This window comes from Dissoconium aciculare (genome assembly GCF_010015565.1).
Source record: "Dissoconium aciculare CBS 342.82 unplaced genomic scaffold K489scaffold_15, whole genome shotgun sequence".
Classification (NCBI taxonomy): domain Eukaryota; kingdom Fungi; phylum Ascomycota; class Dothideomycetes; order Mycosphaerellales; family Dissoconiaceae; genus Dissoconium; species Dissoconium aciculare.
In genome coordinates, this window is record NW_022984965.1 from 29835 (window position 1) to 50962 (window position 21128).

General features: G+C 53.3%; 7 protein-coding genes across 7 annotated transcripts; 1 reads left to right on the plus strand and 6 right to left on the minus strand.

Annotated features, from left to right (window-relative positions):
* Positions 1–1316: 1316 nt before the first annotated feature.
* K489DRAFT_80094 (purine and uridine phosphorylase) lies at positions 1317–6291 on the minus strand. Its single transcript, XM_033608935.1, has 6 exons — positions 5169–6291; positions 4253–5114; positions 3233–4197; positions 3059–3184; positions 1550–1673; positions 1317–1351 (listed from the first exon to the last, which is right to left on the minus strand). Exons 1-5 carry the CDS (start codon positions 6169–6171, stop codon positions 1612–1614), a joined length of 3018 nt encoding a protein of 1005 aa, XP_033455831.1. The 5' UTR covers positions 6172–6291; the 3' UTR covers positions 1317–1351; positions 1550–1611.
* A 271-nt stretch (positions 6292–6562) lies between these two features.
* K489DRAFT_326597 (uncharacterized protein) lies at positions 6563–6715 on the plus strand (the record flags this gene model as incomplete). The annotated part of the gene is made up of 1 exon (XM_033601911.1): positions 6563–6715. A coding segment is annotated over one exon (153 nt), but the record flags the coding sequence as incomplete, so codon positions are not given.
* Positions 6716–9282: 2567 nt separating this feature from the next.
* K489DRAFT_326648 (uncharacterized protein) lies at positions 9283–10458 on the minus strand (the record flags this gene model as incomplete). The annotated part of the gene is made up of 2 exons (XM_033601923.1): positions 9283–10000; positions 10046–10458. The coding sequence occupies 2 exons, from the start codon at positions 10456–10458 to the stop codon at positions 9283–9285; spliced, it is 1131 nt and encodes a 376-aa protein (XP_033455833.1).
* Positions 10459–10992: 534 nt separating this feature from the next.
* On the minus strand, positions 10993–12727 carry K489DRAFT_80258 (ankyrin). The gene is made up of 2 exons (XM_033608936.1): positions 11335–12727; positions 10993–11210 (listed from the first exon to the last, which is right to left on the minus strand). Exons 1-2 carry the CDS (start codon positions 12555–12557, stop codon positions 11177–11179), a joined length of 1257 nt encoding a protein of 418 aa, XP_033455834.1. The 5' UTR covers positions 12558–12727; the 3' UTR covers positions 10993–11176.
* Positions 12728–13492: 765 nt separating this feature from the next.
* On the minus strand, positions 13493–14479 carry K489DRAFT_326654 (uncharacterized protein; the record flags this gene model as incomplete). The annotated part of the gene is made up of 1 exon (XM_033601924.1): positions 13493–14479. One exon carries the CDS (start codon positions 14477–14479, stop codon positions 13493–13495), a length of 987 nt encoding a protein of 328 aa, XP_033455835.1.
* Positions 14480–15379: 900 nt separating this feature from the next.
* On the minus strand, positions 15380–17392 carry K489DRAFT_404572 (Cloroperoxidase). The gene is made up of 3 exons (XM_033607124.1): positions 16854–17392; positions 16620–16800; positions 15380–16563 (listed from the first exon to the last, which is right to left on the minus strand). Exons 1-3 carry the CDS (start codon positions 16954–16956, stop codon positions 15492–15494), a joined length of 1356 nt encoding a protein of 451 aa, XP_033455836.1. The 5' UTR covers positions 16957–17392; the 3' UTR covers positions 15380–15491.
* Positions 17393–19637: 2245 nt separating this feature from the next.
* On the minus strand, positions 19638–20663 carry K489DRAFT_413269 (uncharacterized protein; the record flags this gene model as incomplete). Its single annotated transcript, XM_033608020.1, has 3 exons — positions 19638–19991; positions 20122–20521; positions 20578–20663. 3 exons carry the CDS (start codon positions 20661–20663, stop codon positions 19638–19640), a joined length of 840 nt encoding a protein of 279 aa, XP_033455837.1.
* Positions 20664–21128: the final 465 nt, after the last annotated feature.

Sequence of the window (21128 nt, forward strand, 5' to 3'; positions counted from 1 at the left end):
TCGGCACGTCATCCTCGCGTGCCCCCTGTGGGAGGCGCAACGAAAAGAACTCAGGACCATGGCAGGCCAGAGATGGGGCGACTTGTCTTTCCTTTTGGGAGGACAAAGCTCGCAGGTATGCCCAACGACAGGGAAACGCAAGGACCCAGGGCCCGACAAGTGGAAGCCAGATCATCAGATGGTCAAGAAAACGATCCAGTTCTTGATGGCAACAGGGCGCCTGAAGTCGACACAAGCAGCGGCGGTTCACTCTACCACATCAACTCCAGCGTCGACAAGTGGCCGCTAGTACCACTCTGGAGATCAGTAAAGAGCTCTCTTTAAGTAGTGCCTCCGCCCCACTCGTAGAAAGAAAATTGGGCGTGACTAGAAAGCATGAGACAACGACAGAAGCGAGAGCAGGGAAGGCATGAGGAAGGATCGGCTCATACGGACACCGTGAATAGCCTAATAGAATAAATCAAATCAAATCAAATCATCTTGGGTAGGGCTGGCGACGAGGAACACCTGTACGCGGTGCCGGCTACGAACCTCTACCTGCTTGGGATGCAGTGTAGAGAGCCAAGATTCCTCACCAACGTGCTCGGAAGGCGAGCGGCAGGCGTGCTTGATACGCAACAAGTCCAGAGGCCTCTAGCCTACTGGCACCGCAAGGAACGACAAGAACGCCGAGAGTGCACCCAGCACTACCAAGGCGCACAACATGAGCGAACCTCGACAAGACACATTACAAGACACCGCCGACAACACAAGCATACGAACACGGCGATAGCGCCGCAAGTTGGACGTGGAGGGGCCTTCAGGCTCGTCAAGAACCAGTCATGCGAAAAAGGCTGTGGGTCACGTGATTAGAATGCTTGGCAGAAACGGCGATGTGGAGGATGAGTCTTTGGAAGGCAAACTTGCACGACAGGGATAAGCATGAAGTTGAGTGGTCGCCCGGATGGTTTTCCTCGTCTAACGGGGTTTTTTACCTCCGGCCAGCCGACTTCAGCCGTGCTTAAGTGGCCCAGGTCCCACTATAAATACAACTTTCGAGTTCTCACGAAGTGGGTTCTCCTGCCCATCTTCGAAAAGGAAAAAGTATCGGCAAGGAGATGCCAGCATGAGACGAAGGCAGATTTGAGAACATGTAAGGCAAGAAGGAAGGGACGGCTCATACGGACACCGTGAATAGCCTGATAGAATCAATCAATCAATCAATCAATCATCTTGGGTAGGGCTATAGTAGGCTAGAGATAGGGCGACTTGTCGTTCCTTTTAGGAGGACAAAACTCGTAGGTATACCTAAGGATAGGGAGACAGCCCTGACTGGATTGGCCAATTTTGGATAGGGCGTTGCCGTACTTGCCTCCCTGCGCGTTGACCTCGGCGCCCTTGTCGAGCAGCAGCCCGACGACCTCTGCGTGACCGTCAACTGATGCAGCCTGGAGGGCGTTGCCGTACCTACCTCCCTGCGCATTGACCTCGGCGCCCTTATCGAGCAGCAGCCCGACCACCTCTGCGTGACCGCGAAATGATCCAGCCCGGAGGGCATTGCCGTAGAAGCCTCCCTGCGCGTTGATGTCGGCGCCCTTGTCGAGCAGCAGCCCGACGATTTCTGCGTGACCGTCAACTGATGCAGCCTGGAGGGCGTTGCCGTACAAGCCTCCCTGCGCGTTGACCTCGGCGCCCTCGTCGAGGAGCAGCTGGACGACCTCTGCGTGACCGCGATATGATGCAGCCTGGAGGGCGTTGCCGTAGAAGCCTCCCTGCGCGTTCATGTCGGCGCCCTTGTCGAGCAGCAGCCCGATGATCTCAGCGTTGCCGCGCCATGATGCAGCCTGGAGGGCGTTGCCGTAGAAGCCTCCCTGCGCGTTGACAGCGGCGCCGTTGTCGAGCAGCAGCCCGACGACCTCGGCGTGACCGCTCCCTGATGCATCAGAGAGGGCGTTACCGTAGTAGCCTCCCTGCGCCTTGACCTCGGCGCCCTTGTCGAGCAGTAGCCGGACGACCTCTGCGTGACCGCGATGTGATGCAGCCTTGAGGGCGTTGCCGTAGAAGCCTCCCTGCGCGTTGACAGCGGCGCCGTTGTCGAGCAGCAGCCCGACGACCTCGGCGTGACCGCTCCCTGATGCATCAGAGAGGGCGTTACCGTAGTAGCCTCCCTGCGCCTTGACCTCGGCGCCCTTGTCGAGCAGTAGCCGGACGACCTCTGCGTGACCGCGATGTGATGCAGCCTTGAGGGCGTTGCCGTAGAAGCCTCCCTGCGCGTTGACAGCGGCGCCGTTGTCGAGCAGCAGCCCGACGACCTCGGCGTGACCGCTCCCTGATGCATCAGAGAGGGCGTTACCGTAGTAGCCTCCCTGCGCCTTGACCTCGGCGCCCTTGTCGAGCAGTAGCCGGACGACCTCTGCGTGACCGCGATGTGATGCAGCCTTGAGGGCGTTGCCGTAGAAGCCTCCCTGCGCGTTGACCTCGGCGCCGTTGTCGAGCAGCAGCCCGACGACCTCTGCGTGACCGTCAACTGATGCAGCCTGGAGGGCGTTGCCGTACCTACCTCCCTGCGCGTTAACGTCGGCGCCCTTGTCGAGCAGCAGCCGGACGACCTCGGCGTGACCGCTTCCTGATGCATCAGAGAGGGCGTTGCCGTAGAAGCCTCCCTGCGCGTTGACTTTGGCGCCGTTGTCGAGCAGCACCCGGACGACCTCGGCGTGACCGCTCCCTGATGCAGCCTGGAGGGCGTTGCCGTATTCGCCTCCCTGCGCGTTAACGTCGGCGCCCTTGTCGAGCAGCTGCGTGACGATCTCTGCGTGACCGCTAGATGATGCAGCCTGAAGAGCGTTGCCGTACTTGCCTCCCTGCGCGTTGACCTCGGCGCCCTTTTCGAGCAGCAGCCGGACAACCTCTGCGTGACCGCACAATGATGCAGCCTGGAGGGCGTTGCCGTAGTAGCCTCCCTGCACGTTGACGTCGGCGCCCTTGTCGAGCAGCAGCTGCACGATCTCTGCGTGGCCGAGGCGAGATACAGCCTGGAGGGCGCTGCCGTACTTGCCTCCCTGCGCGTTGATGTCGGCGCCCTTGTCGAGCAGCAGCCCGACGATTTCTGCGTGACCGTCAACTGATGCAGCCTGGAGGGCGTTGCCGTACAAGCCTCCCTGCGCGTTGACCTCGGCGCCCTCGTCGAGGAGCAGCTGGACGACCTCTGCGTGACCGTCAACTTGTGCAGCCTGGAGGGCGTTGCCGTACCTACCTCCCTGCGCGTTAACGTCGGCGCCCTTGTCGAGCAGCAGCCGGACGACCTCGGCGTGACCGCCCAATGATGCAGCCTGGAGGGCGTTGCCGTAGTAGCCTCCCTGCGCGTTGACGTCGCCTCCTCTTTCAAGGATATATTGAAGTGCTGGCAGTAGTCCTGTCGTTGCCGCAAAGTAGAGCGGATTTATTACTGTCCTCCTTCTGCATTCCTCCTGATCTTTCCACGGCTCGTTGTTCCAAACTGCGTCGGGATCGTACAGATGTAACCAGGTACAGTAGACTTTCGATCCGTATCCTAGAACCTGAATGCTTAGTTTGTTCAACAAGTCGTCATTAGGGCCAGCCTTCACACAAAAGCATGTCCAGTAGCGTGCTGCAAACGCGCTGAGGGGATACCGCTGCACGATTTGAGCTGTCGTGAGATTTTGGTCCAGGTTCGTTAGGTAGGCTAGTGACACTTTGGCGACCTCAGCGTTAGCAACGTGAGGAGCGAACTGACTCCGTTCTTTGTGCACATCAGAAGATAAGAGATACTCCTTCACAGAGAAGTGCGAGAGCTGGACCGAGATTTCGTTCGGTGGAATGGAGTGCTTTCTGTCTTCTAGCAAGCCCTCGTCTGTGCCTCTCTTAGCCGCATACTCGTCTCGTAATACGATCAGGCTAGAGCAAAGCCTACGAATGTCTCCGAGATCGCCCATCCGGTCTTGTAGGTCGAAGCGCGGCGTCGGCTCTATAGCCACGGCAATCGCATCGATCGCCTCGTCGAGTCTAAGTGGCCTTTCGGAGAGAGCGAGGAACTGCAATAATCGTATAGTAGTCTTTCGATATTGTGGAGGAATTTGATCGACTATGCGGCTGTACATGTCGGACAAATCATCTGGAAGCTCCTTTAATGCCTCTCTTAACATTGGAAGTGTTATACACAGCGCAATTTGATCGAGTTGACACTGTACCAAACGGAACCTGCAAATCAGATCAGCTTCGTTAGGCGTGATTTGAGGGCTGAACAAATTCGTACATCCCATCGGCCTTATCTATAAGCGCTTCCTTAATCTCATCTTGGATCGTAGAATGGTTCCGCCACCGCTGGAAGTCCTTTCCACTCTGAAGGCGATGCGAAACGTAGCTCCGAATGTCCTCATTCACTACGGCGGACCGCAACACGATAACACTTTCTGGCGATATCTGAGCGCTCAATGCTTCTCTGATGTCAGCCTCGTCGCGGCTTGTTACGATCGTCTGTACATTGTCTACGTTGGCAAGATTAGCAAGCATTTGGAGCAATGGCTGTCGAGCATTGCATTCGTCTAACGCGTCGAGCACAATACGGACGTATTGAAATCTTGTGAGTAGCGTATGAAGTGTGCGAATCAAGTCGTCCCATGTCGGCTGCTTTGCACCGTCGTTGTTCGCCTGGAAGAGTTTCGAAACGTCGTCTAATCTAGAGAGGACTTGCTCGCTAAGCTGAATAATAAGAGAACGCACACACTGGTCCGCCGTCTGTTTCTCAACATCGCTGAAGCTGAAGAAAAAGAATGCAAGTGCACTGTTCATGCCACGTTCCTGGTTCGCGTCTGCTTGCAGTGCCGCAATCACTGAGGAGCTGAGAATAGTCTTTCCACATCCAGGGATGCCGTACAGCCACAACATTGCTTTCGAAGCAGTCTTCCAGGACGCAAATGCAGGGCCGGCAAGAAACCATTGACCTGAGCCCTTTAGATGTGTTTTTCGTGCTTGGTCCAGGTCGGTAGAAGGATCGGAGGCGTTGATCCACTTCCTGATTCTACGTTGCTCGCTGCTCAACTCTCGAATTTCAGAAATTCTGTTCCATTTATGAACATTCGCCGAGACGTCATTTATACCTTCTTGCATTTGTTGTACTATATGTAAATTACTCAGCGGGGCCTTCCTGGTACACAATCGTGATCACTTACGCGTCTGTAGCACTTCGCGGAGTGGAGCTGCCTGCTGCACCTCAACTGGCTGGACGAAGCTCAAGTAATCTTTCGCTAGTGCTGCCGCAACGATCGCCGCATATCTCTGCCAATCGTCGTTCTTATGCTTATCAGCATAGTCGCAGATGCCACGGATCACAAGACATGGGAAGCTGTTCATTAGCCCCGCCGCCTCCATTTCGAGGCAGAGCGGATCGTGGCCATCAGCGGTTAGCCCTTCGACAAGCTGGTCGCGATGCGCTGCTGACTTGACAAGCTGATTGCTCGATCCGATCACTCCATAGTGAATCGTAGGCTCTTCGCGAAAGTCTAGCTCAACAAACTCGCCGCTGCTGAAGTAGTAGAGATCTCGAGCCGGAGGAACAGACTTCAGCCCAGGATGCGCATAGGGTGTTTGCATTTTGACGTTTTCGCGTAGCGCTTTTTCGATAATGAACGGTATCGACGACCCTTTGCGCTCGTGGCGCGCCTTCATTTTGCTAAGTGCCGTCCGTAGTGCCATAGGAGGACGATCTAGAGAGCCTATGCGCCGAGGAACTAGCTTGCCGTCGCTCTCGCTCATCTTTACCAGATCCATCTGGACGACTCCGCCGCTCGTGCCGCTCGGCTCACTCACAACCACGTCGCCTAACCGGATGTCGCGCTGCACGGTGATCGTGCCATCGGGGTTGACAAATTCGCCGGGCACGCCGGCACCGATGCCTACGAGCAGACCGACCCGGATATGCGGCAGTGACGAACGCAGCGCTTGCGCGATTGTGGCCGCCGGCGCCAGGCCATATTCACCGGCAGGTAGCGAGACCACTACGACGTAGTGCTTGCCGATACGACCCCACGAGTACGCATTCACATCGCCGCTGCTCTTTGCGAAGTCATCGGGTGGATCGTCGAATTCTTCATCGAACATAGCTTCGGCGGCGGCACGCTCGTGCGAAAGAGCGGCGATCCATGCGACAGCGAAGTCTTGCGCGCGGACCGCCATCGCATTGCGTAGCGGCGATAATTAATCTATATTGTCGTGAACCAAGATTTCCGTAGATCAAGATTGTCGCTAGTAAGTGGCCGTCCGGATCGATTCACACTAGATCGGACGCGTTTGCGAAAGTAGCGCGTGGGGGAATTTGTCGATTTGGCAGAAGGCGTACAAGTGTAGAATATAGCGCGATATATAAAAGCAGGCAGCCCAGAATGTGACAGTCTGAAAGGAACAGAGGGATCGTATATCAGCTAGAGGCGCCGCTCATAGTGCGAGGCCACTCGTACATGCCCCGCATGTTGAATACTGCGCCACGGCCTACAGCAGCGCCTCTAGCTGCCAACTCACCTACACAGCCAGCTTTGGCATTCTCGAGCACGCGACGGTGTTGTAGGTGAACGTGTACAATAAGAACGAGACGGGTGTGATGTTGCGCGTGCTCAGGTCACTGAAAGTCCTAGTTGATCGCGATGAGCTGCGCACGGCCCGATCGTCCTACATGCAGCGGATCCTTATTACTGCGGTGGAATGCATCTCTGCCGACGGTTAGACTCTGCCCCCGCTATTTATCTGGCCGGCTAGCACTATGCGTGTTCGCCGTCGGGATACCCTGATACGGCGATCGGTAGGTGCTGGATGCAGTATGTCTTTGGTCCCAGGCGCGCGCCCGCGACCTGGCCCCGCTCTTTGTTTAGTAACAATCGTTTTGGTATATTCGAGTCGTTCGAGATCCCGACGTATTACTTCTAAGATAACATCATCTTATATAGGCTTTTATCGCACGCCTCGCATATACTGCAGCTCAATAAAATAGATACATTCTGAATAAGAATACTCCTACGAGGACAGCCTGACACGGTCGTTACTGTCGCTTTGCTACAGTATCCACGTACACATGTACTACCATTTGCATGTGTACCTGCTTGTCTAGATAGAAAACAACAATACAATGAGCTCGAGGTGACCAATCGCGCGGGCAAGCGACCTGCCAGCACCTCGGAAAGAAGCAGCTGGAGGATTTTACCCCAACCCTAACGCGAGCCTCTTTCCAAATGACGGCTTACTCACTCACTCACGCCGTCTCGCGCGACCTCGAAATCTCTTCACACCTTCATGCTACGTCCATAATTTGCATTTCTACTGAAGCATTACATGGATGAATGACCGCAAGCCAATCGTGTCCATGCTGCTAAGGCTGTCAAAGCGCGGACGTCTGATGTTCGAGCGATGCCATGCCAAGCAGCTGATAGTTCCCAAGATCACTTAAAGAAGGTAGGTGCCTGCTGCGTCGTATTTCATCAATCTCATGGTTGTCTTCTGTTGCGATTTGCGGTGAACCGTGACTCGCTTGGAACTTCTTGGAGCAGTGAGCAGTGCCCTACGGAACGTGAGCGGCGAAGACTAACGCCCTCGACAATACCTCCTCCTCGCGTCGTGCTTCCGGTTGTGATTGCAGAACATTCGGCGAGAACGACGGGTTGTGACGGGACAGGACCGGCAGTGACAGACCACCGGTCTACATAAGCCTGGATTCGTCCTTTATGCCTGAACTTCGCCTTCAGCGCGAGGCCAAAATGGTAAGTCCTCGCCGAGCGATACCTACATGACGCATTCGCTCGAGGCGCGCCTCTGAGCCCGAAAGAGAACGGACGTGTAACATTCTCCTCCGGCCTCGTCTTCAATACCTGCTGCGACGGCGCCATGTCCTTGGTCTTGTCTGAATCACAGGATGCGGTGCGTATCGGCGTACACGGTTAGAAGCACTGGCACCACCCCTCGATGATTGCACCCCGATTTGACCCTTCCATTGGTGTCACAGTAGAAACCATTATTCCTGTGGTTTCGCTTGAGCGAGCCAAGCATGTTGGGCAAGCTGCCGCAGTCCCCGACATGTCTCTACTGTTTCGTGCGCCCGCACCCGCAGGGACCCGACCAAATTCGCGAAATTAAATACCAGACGAGCTCTGCTTCATCCATCGACATCGCGTTCGATCACTTTAATGGCCTCGACATTGCCGATGCATAGTTCCTAAGCGCAGTTATCAACCTCATTGGCTGCTTGAGGAGTCACAGTGTCGATGACCCGGGAGGAAGAGAAAAAAACCAGTGGTAAGGCTTTATGAAATATGTTGCTCTGGGGTAAAAGTAGAACACATAGCACGAAGAATCTATTAGGGCGTGTGCCAGCCTATACCGTACTAGAATGTGGATAAGGTGATGAATCAAGTCCTCACCGTTGATTGCGTAGTCAGCGAAGTTATGACACACGCTACACCTAAAAGCGAACCTTGCCCGATTGCACGGTGCCAAGACCGATACGTGGGGAGCGCCACGTTCTCGGTTTGACATGTTCCACAGCATATCCTCGGAAGCTTGTCGTGACCGCTCAGGATACGCGTGATCGCTCCGGCAACGACTTGATGGACTCTACGACGCCCGACCCGAGCACTGGCATACAGATCACGCGAAGCCGCCCGATGATATTCGAGGATATTGACTCCCTCTCCGACGCTACTCTCGTCATCACTACTACTTCTAGCGACCAAATCACCGCGCGACGCATTCACATGGGGGAGCGCACCTTGACTGTTATGGGTTGCCAATCTGATGCGACTCAACAAATTATTTCCCAAAACCACAGCCACACGGTCAGCAACCTTACACCACAGGCACAAGCATCTCAGGGACCATCCTCAGCAGCACAGAGTAGCAAGAGTTTCCAGGGGTCTGGACGAACGGTTGCCGGGCCTTAGGCGAGGGATAAATGGGATGTGGATAGTACGTTAGAGCACAGTATCGAGACGGACTGGCGCATCAACAGAGTGACCATCGACTATCGAGCGCGCAACAAATAGGAATTTTGGGTTAGAATGGAAACACTCTGAGATTTTTACGTTTGAAGAGTTTGAAGAGGTAGCATTGTCTGCGTGTAATTATCTTGCGGATGGCACCTACGGGAATCGAGCTACATCCTCACCTTTCTCCGCTGACGGGGGCCATTAATCACACAAGTGGAAGTCGAATCGACCGTTGATTTTCCCGCCAAGATTGCCGTGGTCATCAATCTCTTTACCTGTCGATATGGTCGCTGGTATTTGCAATCACTTCTGCATTGTGTTACCGCGGCTTTGCTCTTGTTTGAAAAAACATCTGAAGTGACTCATTTGACAATTGACCAAATACTTGGGTGCTTCTCGCGCCTGCACTGACGTTCCTGGCCGAAATAAGCTCGCCAACTGTTGATATCATCAGTTGATCAGAGTCCTCTCCGGTAGTGATGTCTTCATAGGTGTTCTGTCGGAATTGGGTCGACTCGCGCAGGGCCTCGTCGCATAGCGACATACACTCCTGGATGCGTTCCTTTTCTGAGGCATGCGTGGGGTTTGCCTGTCTGGACTCCAAAGCATCCTCCAGCGAATTAAGCCGAGACTGAACGCCGTGTTTCGTCATGTTCACCTGCCGGTGACAGTAGTCGAGTGTGGCTGCGGTCATCCCTTTCGAAGATGGCGTAGAGGATCGGGTTGTAGTGACGGGCGACTGGTAAATAAGGTGCGCACTGTCGTCCGGGACGTTTGCAACGCTTTCCTGCCTCATTTCGATGTAATTCGACACATCAGAACAGATCTGAAGGCATTGAAGTGCACTGCTCTTTTCTTGTTGAAGATGCTGCGGGTCTGCAAACTTTGTGATTGTCAAGTCCAGCGTAGCCTGAAGCAGAGGATCTAACGACAGTCTATCCTCGATGCTGGCCAGGTGTGCTTGGAGATCTGCCTTTGCGTCTTGAATCAAAATGCGATAATCATCAAGGCAAGACTGCGTTACTCGCATGGATCGCCTGTTTTCATCAGTATTGATCATATGGCAGGATGTATTTACTAACAAATTAATGGCGCCAATTGCGACTTGGATGGTCGATTTATAGCCAGCAAGAGTGGTCCGGAACGTTTCAATGTCGTTCCCCCGGAAATGTAATTTGGTCCAATCCCGAAAACTACCCTTGGAGTCGCTAGTGCGACTCGTGCACTTGTGTATCATCCCATTGAAGTCGCTGCACAGGATCGCACAACTGTAGAGGGGAAGTTTGAGGCGGTCAAATTCGGCCGTTCCATCTTCAACGGCTTCATTCAGTTCTTCGAGGGCACCAAAGAGCGCGAGGACATCTATGCGCAAATCACGAATCGTTTTGGTTCGATTCTGGAAACTTTCGATAGTGGTTCGCAAAATCTTGCTAGTTTGTAAACCAAAGGTCACGAGTGCCACGACGCTCGAAGCGATGCTCAAGGGATCGGCCATCGCGCTGGGAGGATGCCGCTTCGCATTCCGAATTGTAGCAAAATTGTGCCATCAGATGGTTCGCGACTGCTTACATGAGGAAACAAGACGCTTTTCTCAGCTCAATACAGACACGTGATCGTAGTTATGGAAGCGACCCCACTCTACTCTTGGAGAGAACTCGCGGAACCTATGCTTGCCAGGTTGAGAGTGCCGTGATAGCACGGTGGTCCCGTCCTTCCGCTAAGCGATTGAAGCTTTGAACAACTCATTAAATTGATGCGGAATGAAGCTGCCCCGCATCATAAATTCCACGAGGGAAAGCAGCGTGTGGGTTTTGGGCTGACAGCCGATACATCCTCCACCAATAGCAGACTAGACCATAATAGAGGTAACGGGGCAACTGTTCGGGCGCGCAGCGCGTCTGCTCGAGCCCGGCCATGAGAAACGGGTATGGAACGGTGCTTTCGTTCTAAAAGCGGTCGCCTACTCCGAACATGTTCACTTTATCAGCGAGCTTCCGCCTCGTTGCAGACAGTGACAAGATGCTCTTACGAAATTGGATGTTCATTCAACAGTCTCTGTTAACAAATGGAAACAATAACGCTGTTTGGTCTGGTCTCGCGCATGGCTCTTTCATAACCCAACAATGTGTTTCCTCGCCGCTCGACCGACATCTCGTTGGACGTGCTCTTGTTATAGCAGACTTCGTTGGCGTTTGAGGTCGATATTGGACGAGCTACGGACCTCTCCACCAAAGTCTAAATTGACAACTATCACGCGGAGTCAATTAACGAATTCATTTTCCTAAGGATTGTTCGCCATCAGGCTCAGCGCGAGTGATCGCCATCCTGACAGATGCGGCACTGCGATGAGGTGCAATCAGGGCACACATACAATGTAGGTTTCACCTGGTGGTAGACGTGACACTCGCCACGCTGCTTCCTTCGTAACCTACCGAGAGGATGCCCGCATCTATTGTCGAGTACCACAGACACGTTCCGAGTTTGTGCGCTTTGCCGCAGATGTCCCCAATTTGCGGCTATCGCAGTCTGCACAGCTAGTCTCCGTTCCGTCGCTTCCCTGGCAAGATCTTTCTCTTTTTGTATGCGTGATGCCTCGTGCTTCTGTCGCTCGATTTCCAATTGCACCCGTTGCCGGGGTTCACGTTGGACTTTTTGGGCGACAGATGCCTCTTCTAGAAGCCGCACTCGTCTCTGACGAGCTTCTTGAAGAGTGATGTCGGCATCCCATCTTTGCTGCTCATCGCGCCTCTTCTTGATCTGCCGATTACGTTCCGTCTTCTCTAGAGCTTCCTCAGCGGCGTAACGTTTGAAAAGGCAATTGATTCGCTTCTCAACATTATGTGTTGCTAGATCAACCTTTCGTCGCCTCTGCCAGATTAAGCGATCCTCAGTATCCCGGGCAAAGCAGCGCTCGAAAAAGCGAAAATGGAAGTCATAAGACCAGTCCTTTGTTCCTGTGCCTGCTAAGTCATTGTGATTCAGGATAGCCACAGGAGTTTGACCATGGTGGTCTTTGCTGGTCTGCTTCGCTCCCCTTTCGAGCAACAGTCTTACAACCTCCATTGTACTGGCTGTTCTCGGGCTTCCCTGGTTCGGGAGTACCGCAAAATGGAGTGGAGTTCGACCGAGTCTATCTCGCTGGTTGGGCTTTGCACCTCGTTCAAGCAGCATTTGTACGGCCTGGGGCAAAGCGTTAAAACAGGCAACATGCAGAATAGAGACTTCGCGAAACGACTGCCCATAGAGCTGCGATATATCTACTCTCCGCTCTATGAGGAGACACGCTACTTCCTCATTGCCGCAGCCCACTGCTACCTGGAGGGCGGTTGCTCTTGGGTATTTTGGCGAAAAACAAACGCTGTCAACATCAACGCCGTAGTCGAGTAAGAGCTGTACAGTACGGGCATGCCCGTGATAAGATGCCCAGAAGAGTGCAAGATTGCGATCTTCGACGGGAGTTTTTGAGTACTGTTCCCCATTGAAGAGATGGTACAGGCGGGCGTCAGTTCTGCTCAACGCGTTGAGGTCGCGGTGTGTTTCTAGTCCTTCACCGATGATAAGAAGCAGCTCGTTCGGAAGAATGAGTAGCGGCATCGGAATGTAATCGATGACGCAGTTCAATTTTTTGGCGCTGTTGTGGCATGAATGCCCTCAGTCTGATACTTGTTCTAGGCGAGAGGATCTCTAGGGGATAAAGGACAAAGTTGCCAAGCTCGGTTGGCTTGTTGAGAGCAGCTTCATCACTGCGCCGCGGAGCATGGCCACAGAAGACATCTCGTGCATGCCGATGAACGTGTGAATATCTGATTGGCTACCCCACGGGTCGATCACAGTTCGGCCACACCGATACATGTTATAGAAGTCAGCGAAACGAAGAGCCCCCGTACATCGAGAAGGTATCGGCGGGGTGTGCCGCACCACGGCCGAACTGGCGTTAAGAGCGATTGAATTTGCCATCATTCAAAACTTTTGTGGTGAGTAAGGGGAGGCGGACGAGCGATGTGCGTGATTGCGGCACAGCATGATTCGGCCGTTGTTGGCTCCGCGGGATGGAGGTAGCGCTGCAAGCCTGACGAATGAGCGGCACTGCACGACACCGGTTTGATCGTGACGACGCGGACCGAGCGAGCGATGGACATGACTCCGTCACGAAGCAAGTCATAGACAGGGCTTCATCACAGAGCGTCGCGCGACTGAAACTCCCGCGGCAGTATCACGCCCAGCCAATGCCGGCCACCACGAGAAAGACTTTCAATAGTAATCTGCTTGCGCAACCTCTAGAATAGGCCGCCCTTCACCAGAATATGCATCCGCAGTTGCTGGCAGCTGATGCTCGAGTCGTCCAGTAGGCAGCCTTGCCTAAAAGACGTCGAAGTACTCTGGTCACTGGGCGACTTACCTGGCTCCGCGATAATGGAATGAGAGACTTTTGGATGGCAATTTTGCAAAGGAGGAGTTCAATTGAGATTTCGCCTTAGCGAGCAAACCAAGGTATGCGCGCCACGAGCACGCCGACGAGGCTCATCGCTCTAGGTAGTATTGGTATCTACCTCCTCCATATACCCTAAAGCCTCTTGAGCAGAAGTCCGAACACGCTCGTCTTCGTGCGAGGCCGTCAGCTCCGCGAGACGTTGTTTCCAATATGCCCACCGCTCCGAGCCGTGCGACCAACGATGCTCGGACTTCTCTGGAACCTTATGAAGACGAACGCCCGCGTGTACGAAGTCGTGAATCTTCTGCGCGTTGTATCGGAACCACGAGGCCGCGGCGGGAATATTCCACTCGAGCTTGACTTGGTAGTAAGCCGTTGCCTCGTTATAAGAATTGAAGCTGCGACCTTTTGCGTGGTCAAAAGCCGGCATTATCTGCCGGTCAAGCTCGTCGACCGGCTTTTCTAAGGTATTTGAGATGTAATAAACTAGTGAGTCGGTCGAGTTGAAGATGTGTCGCGCTACGCACTGTGCTTCTATATCTTGTAACCGTAGGTAGAGCGTCCGCGCTGCGGCCGCGGACGCCGGGTCGGGAAACATCCGGCAGAGCTGGCCGGGCTGCATACATTCTTCCGTATCAGCCAAGTCGGCTGCAAAGTATGGAAAATTGGCCCATGTGAACGGCTCATCGCCTCCTTCGCTAGGAGTCATCTCGCCGTTAAAGAGCTTGTCCGGGAGTTTGGCCATAGCCTCTAGTACTGCGAAAAGATCCGGCGTTCGGCTTATAGGCCATTCAAGCAGGGCGTGATGGAAGAGGCCCCAGAGATTTGTAAGTGGGATACCCTCGTTAGCATACGAGCCGAGTTCTGGTGTCGGAGACGAGGAAATCGGGCGAGTAATAGCAAAGGCTGTTTCCTGGGCATTCTTTTCGCCGTCGTGGAACGCCTTTAGTACATCGACAGATTCGTTGTGCCAGCTATCGACGACGGATTTCGACTGGGGCAGGCGTTGTCCCTCGAACCATAATGCGTGAACGTGTCTTACATCGGCAGGCGGCTGTGTGAAGGGCTTAGTGAAGTAACTCATATTCAATAGTCGATGTCGCGCTTCACTACGGCAATGCAAAACAATTCTTGTAGAGAGCCAACCGCTTCGATCCAGAACATCCTCCTCATCGGGCGCACTCGGCTTGCAAATTTTATGCTTTTATCTTGCAAAGTGTACTGCCATAATCCTCGTGGAAGAGCTGCTGCTTAGCATCGGGATGATACATCATCTAAGCCTCGGCAGATGTCGGAAACGGAAAGTCCACGGCTTCATGCATTTTGGGTGGGTTGTGCACGCGCGTATGTGTGCAGCTCTTGCGAATCATGGAGATGCGCGAACGGAAGGCTTCCGGGCGACCAATTCTGCTTGAACGGTGAAGAACAAGCCCTTCTCATCTAATTCCTCAAGAAAATGCTCCACTGGAAATCCGAGGACCGGAGTAGCATCCGCTACATCTAATGGGACGAGTGGCTTTTGGCAGACTCCATCAGAGAAGGATTAGTCGAGTGAACAAAAAAGGAAGAATGAGTATGCTTGGATCGTTTTCTCGTCTAGCGGTCGCCAGCGACTGTGCAACGAGTACGAACCTCTCAGCAAATATATTTATTAACCAAAGAAGCACGTGCGCTCTGCGGAGTGCGAGCCAGAATCCAATCTTCACACCCCTCGGGACGTCAATTGAACAATTCACAAGGCTCACCACGCGATGGAAAAACGCTTCAAAATGGCAGTCTCGAATGATCCATTTTGTTCGTTCATCGGAGAACGCCAACCCTAACGGATGAGGGACAATGTCACAAGATGAGAACGACCTTACCATCATCCTTACATATGCTGCTGTGGAAACGAACAATTAAAAGCCAAGGGAAATGGGACGGTTCCAGCTCACCACTTGCACAAAAGGAATTATTTTCGAGGAGCAGAGGGAATTGTGACCTTCATCTTATGATAGTCGTTTCATTTTTCTTTCTTCATTTTCTGGACCGCCGATAATACAATAGCTCCCATTTCCTTCGAACAATACTCCTTTCCATTCCATCCGAACATTCATCTATTTGTAAGGGTTCCTCTGTCCCGACAACTTCGCCTTGACACCGGGATAATTGCTTCCATAAGAGGTCACACTCTTTCCAGGCGGCAAATTCGGGCAAGTCAACATGAGCGGCTTGAGCGCAGGCACCAGCACCGTCGGGATAAGTTCCAGCACGCTCTGCAGAATCACCCCGTTGAAGACATTGTCCAGGAAACTGGGGACATCAGCCTGGATGGCTTGAGCCATGAAGCAGAGCAATCGGTCCGGATCGGTGAGATCCTCGAAGCTGTTGAGCAGACCGCCGGTGATGTCGCCGGCGTCGACGCCCGCGAAGGAATTCACCGTGCCGGTGTTTCCGCCGACCTGGCAGTTCGATGGGTAGGAGGCGCATTGCTGGGCGGTGGAGATTCCGATGTCGGCGAGCGTCCAGGCGTCGTCGTGGGCGCGGCGGTACCAGTTCTCCGGGATGCGCTCTGTGCCGTAGGTGAAGACCAATTTGTTGTCTGCGTCGCGCGTGTAGCCGAAAAAGGCCTCAAAGACGGCGGGCGTGAGGACGCCGCGGGGATCCGCTGTGGAGTGGTTGGCGAGCAGCTCGAAGGCGAACATGTGTGCGCCGAAAGTGAAGGCTACGCCGGCGTAGGCCGGGGAGAAGTAGTTGGGGTTGGTCGCGATGGAGTGTTGTTTGCGGTTGTGGCTGTGTTCGGCCAGGACTTGGGGGGTAATGTTCCCTCCCGTGCGCACCTTTGCAAGGTCGAGCAGTTCCTGGGCAAATTCCGGGTATGAAGCACAATTACTGTTCTGGGTCGGTGCGAGCCAATCGCCGCGGGTGATTGACGCGTCGCCTTCAGTCTTAAGATGGCCGTAGGCGCAGATACCGGTTTGGTTCCCGAGGATATCGCCGACGAGGCCCAGGGAGTTTGTTTTGTCGCTGTGATAGCCGATGCTCCAGCGACCGGAGAGCGGGTCGCCGTCGAAGAACATTGTTGCGGCTTGGAGGACGAGGGTGGCGGAGGCATCTAGGCCAAAAGCTTCCCAGAGGCCGGTATTGATGGCTTCGGCGGTGGCGATACCGTCGCGGGGAATGTAGCCGCTGTGGAATTGTCAGAAAACAATTCACTTCGGTTTCAGGGAAATTCATAAACGTACTGGTTCGCGGCAGCATTCAATCCGGCGCAAGGTCCACGGATGTCCCCGGGGCCAGGAGCACGATATTCATGCTTGCCAGAAACCGAGACGTGCTGAGCGGCGGCATCGAATTTGTTGTAGAGAGCGTGAGTCGGCAGACCGGGCCATTCTGGGAACGGTACAGCAGGAAGACCAATTTGTCCTGCTTCATGTTAGTTCTCAATGATATCGATGACTGTCAGAGGCGGATCTTACTCTTCTGCTGTTCAGCGACAAGCTGAGCGATGTGAGGAAAGGCCGAGACCAAGAGCGATGAGCTCGAGAGGAGCACCGCAGTGGTGCTAAGTTTATTGAACATCTTGATGAATATATGATGTTGTCGTTGCAGCTTGCAAGGAAGAAGAAAAGCTGAGATTCGACGATCCTATATATGCATGGTCTTGCATCCCTCGACGCTTCCCTTCTGCAGATTGTGTGTGTGTGTGTGTGTGCATGCCTTCAGACCAAACCAATCCACTATCGATACAAAACTTCATCATGCTCTAAGACGCGCGTGGCGTTGGTTGATCGACCAATCCTTTGACGTAGATTACTCCAGAGAGTTCCTCTTCCGCATACGAGCAGCTCGTGCATGATGCAGCACATGTCCGGTAAGTGCGTATGGAGCCGCTCATTTTCCGACGTCGTAGTGCGGTGGCGTGTGGTATGAAATAGTATAGTACAGTATTATTGAATGTTTTAGTGATAAAGGTACAATGACGATGCGTGATGAGGCGTTCTTTCTGCATGTAAGAAAACAGCTAGTGAAGTGCGGTGACGGAGGAGGTTGAAGCCGCCCCGGTGTTCGTCGATCTTGCGCCTGAAGAGGGAAGAGCAGAGAAGGCGGACCCGGCTGAAAGGAGGGTCTCATCAATATCTACGAACTTGTGGGGTAGACGCGAGAGTTTTGGCTAGGTACTCCACGAAACTTTGCCAATTTGCCAGCGGCTTGGTTTTCACACAGTAGTTAGGCTTCTGGTAGTCTACTATTCGATCATATTTTCGACTAGGTGAGGTGATGAGCGAAGGATTATAGCGTTGACAAATGATCGATCCAATCAATCAATTCTCATTACTTGGCCGTCTTTCATCAGTGTCTATTCAATCGGAAATATGGGGCAAGTCGAGACCTTCATGATGTCCGCCAAGATGGTACCACTACAATGGTCGGAGAATAAGCTAGGCACCCGTCTGATGATCGATCTGCCCCCATACTACAACATCCTAGACATCTACGACATCTTGAAGGTTCGCATCGTCGCTCTGGGCATGTCGTGGCAGTGATGACTAGAGCAGCAGCGGCGGCGATGCACGCTTGATGAGACTGGAAACTCTCTTGGGAATTCTAGATTTACCCCGCATAGATCGAAACACCAACAGAAGGAGTAGCGCAGCAGCGGCCAAAGATAGTGAACGATAACAACAACAAGACGAAGAAAATGTATCGTCTCAAACTCAAACGCACGATGCCCACAATGGGCTGGAGTGACTGGCCAGTGACTCGACATCTTGCCATTGATCTCAGTGGCTGCCGGTGCGTGTCGTTCAGGGTGCGAAGAACATCCATTGGGCTTAGTAATTGATCCTCGGGGATTCAGCACCACCAGCAAAAGACTACTTTCACGAGGAGGAGGCCGAGATAACCCCGGAGGCGCTTGCACGATGATGATGACAATGCTGCTGCTAGTACTGTAGCCTGCCACTGCGCCTGCGAGTCATGCCGTATCGGGCAACAGGACTTGTCAACAATTTGGTTGGCTTCGGTGGCGTTGGATGAATAGATGGAGAGGTAAGTAGGATTGTGGATAGAGGGTGTATTCTTCCGGAGAGGCGTGTTATTGAGAACGCTACACTTCCGGCCCAATGGACGTCGTATAGTACTGTTCAATCATTAGTGGGCGGAAACTGCGGAGAATGATGATGAGTATGCAGGAGAAGGATCATGATCGTCTGAAATGAGGCGTTTTCGTCGGATGATATGTGAGCCGCAAGTTCGCGAGCCATTACATGCAGGGTCCTTCGAAAACTCATATCGTCGCCCTTCCACGTGACCATCTACGCATGGGAGAGTCCAGGATGACAAATCGGCTCAAAGAGGAATGTCATCTTTGACAATTTAGCCCAGATTGATTATTACGACATAGTCCAGGCTAATGAAGTCGCCGATGCGCTCTCTGTTGTCGCCTTCGTACATACTAACGGTCAAAGAAACTCCGCCGAGATATCTCCGTGAATGCAAGAAAGCATCCCAACGGTCGAAAAAGCACCATTTCGTTTGAAAGCTCGTATCTAGCACTACACTTCCCTCCCATTGTACAACCTTTTCAAGCTATTGATATTCTTCAGTCTTCGCTTTCGATATATCTCTCGTACATAGTATCTATGCCCTCAACCTCCCTTTGGCCCGCAATTGGTGCAAGCGAGAACGAGGGAAGGGATTTTTCTGCGAGGTGGAGATCGCCGCCTTGATGGTGGTAAGTACTTTCTCTTTTGTCCATCTTGATTTTCCAAGCACGAATCCTGAGGCAAGATGGTCGGTTCGCGCATAGTATTGAGACATCTCCTTTCCTAGTTGTCCACGTCTTCGTTCACATAAGTATTGTAAAATCCGCCTATACTCTACATTTAGCATCTCCGGGGTATTCCGGGCATCGTTAGGCCTCTCACTCAGACAGAAGCTCACCCGTGCCTTTTCTCCCATCGTTGACGCATTTCTTCCAATCGGTTGGTAAAAGAAATCTCAAGATGAGATTGCGCCCTTCGTGGAAAAGAGCATGGTAGGGCGCATGAACATCGCTCGACGTCCAGCAGTACGATGCGCGCGCATGTCGAGCCAGCGTATATTTCCTTCGCGTTCATTCTGCAGATACAGCTCACGAAGCGAGAATATTCCAGGTCGATCCAGCGACAACCATGTATATCCATGCCGTGTGTTGGGAAACAACCCGGAGCGCGAGGATCCTGAACGATCAGGCAAGTTATCACATAACACGACATGTCTTACTGCCAGAGCACGACCTTCTTAAACTCCTCCGTAATCTTCTTCGCCTCCTCGTTCGCCGCCTTAGTAAGGTCATTCGTCGTAAACATGCCCTTATTGATATCGTCCGGACGGGCGGTGTGGTTCAGTCGCATGGCGCGATGTCTCTTTTGCTGATTGGCGCGGGCGAGGGTGATGGCGCGGTTGACTTCGTTGCCGAGTTGGTGGGCTTCCTCGACGACGCGAGTACGCGAGGCGGCGGTCGCGGGCGGGATGTCTACCACGATCCTGTTCGGGTTGGTGTTGTCTGGATTGACTTTGGGAGTGAGGCTGTGGGCTGTGGATTGAAGGAGTTTGGAGATGTTTTTGACGTCCTGTTTGAAAGTGTGGTCAGTTGGGGTTTATTATCGCTGAGATATTTTTGGGGGGTTTTAAAGAGGGGCCAGTGGATTTCTCGGCTCTCACTTCCCTCCCTCGTTCTTTCTTTTCTTTCTTCGTGCTTACATTCTGGTTATAGGCGAGGATTTCAAAGGTCCTGCCCTTGGAAACGATCGTACACAGGTCGCCGAGCTGTGGTGCATCGCGCAGCTGCATCCCAGGACTTCTCACACGCATCACCTCCAGGGCTTCTGGGGACAAGCGTCCATCCGGTCGCAATTGACCGAGTTTGGCTTTGAAGCTTTTCATCGCCTCAGCGAGCTCCGCTTTGAGCACCTCGAGATCGTTGGGGTCCGTAGCATTTGGTTTCTCTTCTCCATCCTTGGACAGCGCATTCTTTTTGCCAAATTTCTTTGGGTCTCGTCGTAAGCAAACTGCGGCGGTGAAAGTACGTCGGTTTACGTTCGGCACCGAGCGAGCTATTGAGTGGCACAACGGTGGTGTAGCAGTGGATGATATTGAGGAACTGAGAGATCGTCAATCGCCAGATCACGTTGGATGGAGCTTTGAAGGTATTCGCACGTGAGAGGCTGAAGGATTGTGGGGATAGCAAGTGAAAAGCGACCATTCAGGATCTTTGGAGGGAGGACGGCTCTTCGGATAATCATCTTAATTGAGTTCTAGAGACGTAGCATTGGCGATCTGGTGACAAAAGATATTGCGATGTCTTCCTACTGATGCCCGCAACAGTGCTGGATGACATAGGTGATGGGCTTCCCCGAGATGCCTGCGGAGTTGCCTAATCCGGTATGTTCGCGAGACGTGCCATCGGCGGTGCGGCTAGTCGCATCCCGTGCTTTGAGAAATAACACTGGGAGAACCTCCTCATCCTTAAATAAGCCTCACACATGAGGCTACTGTATCCCAGCGACTTCACATCAATCACTCTTCTCACCAGTCCTTCCAGCCTGGAGTCTACCTCGATGTCGCTCTGCCGATGTTGCAATGTACCAATGATGATCATCTTCATCGACAGCTAGACCCATGCAATTTGACAAGAGATCATGAACCGCGCAACGTTGTAGCGCGACCCTGGACCCGGCTACCACGCGATCGGAAGTCCGAAGAACCAT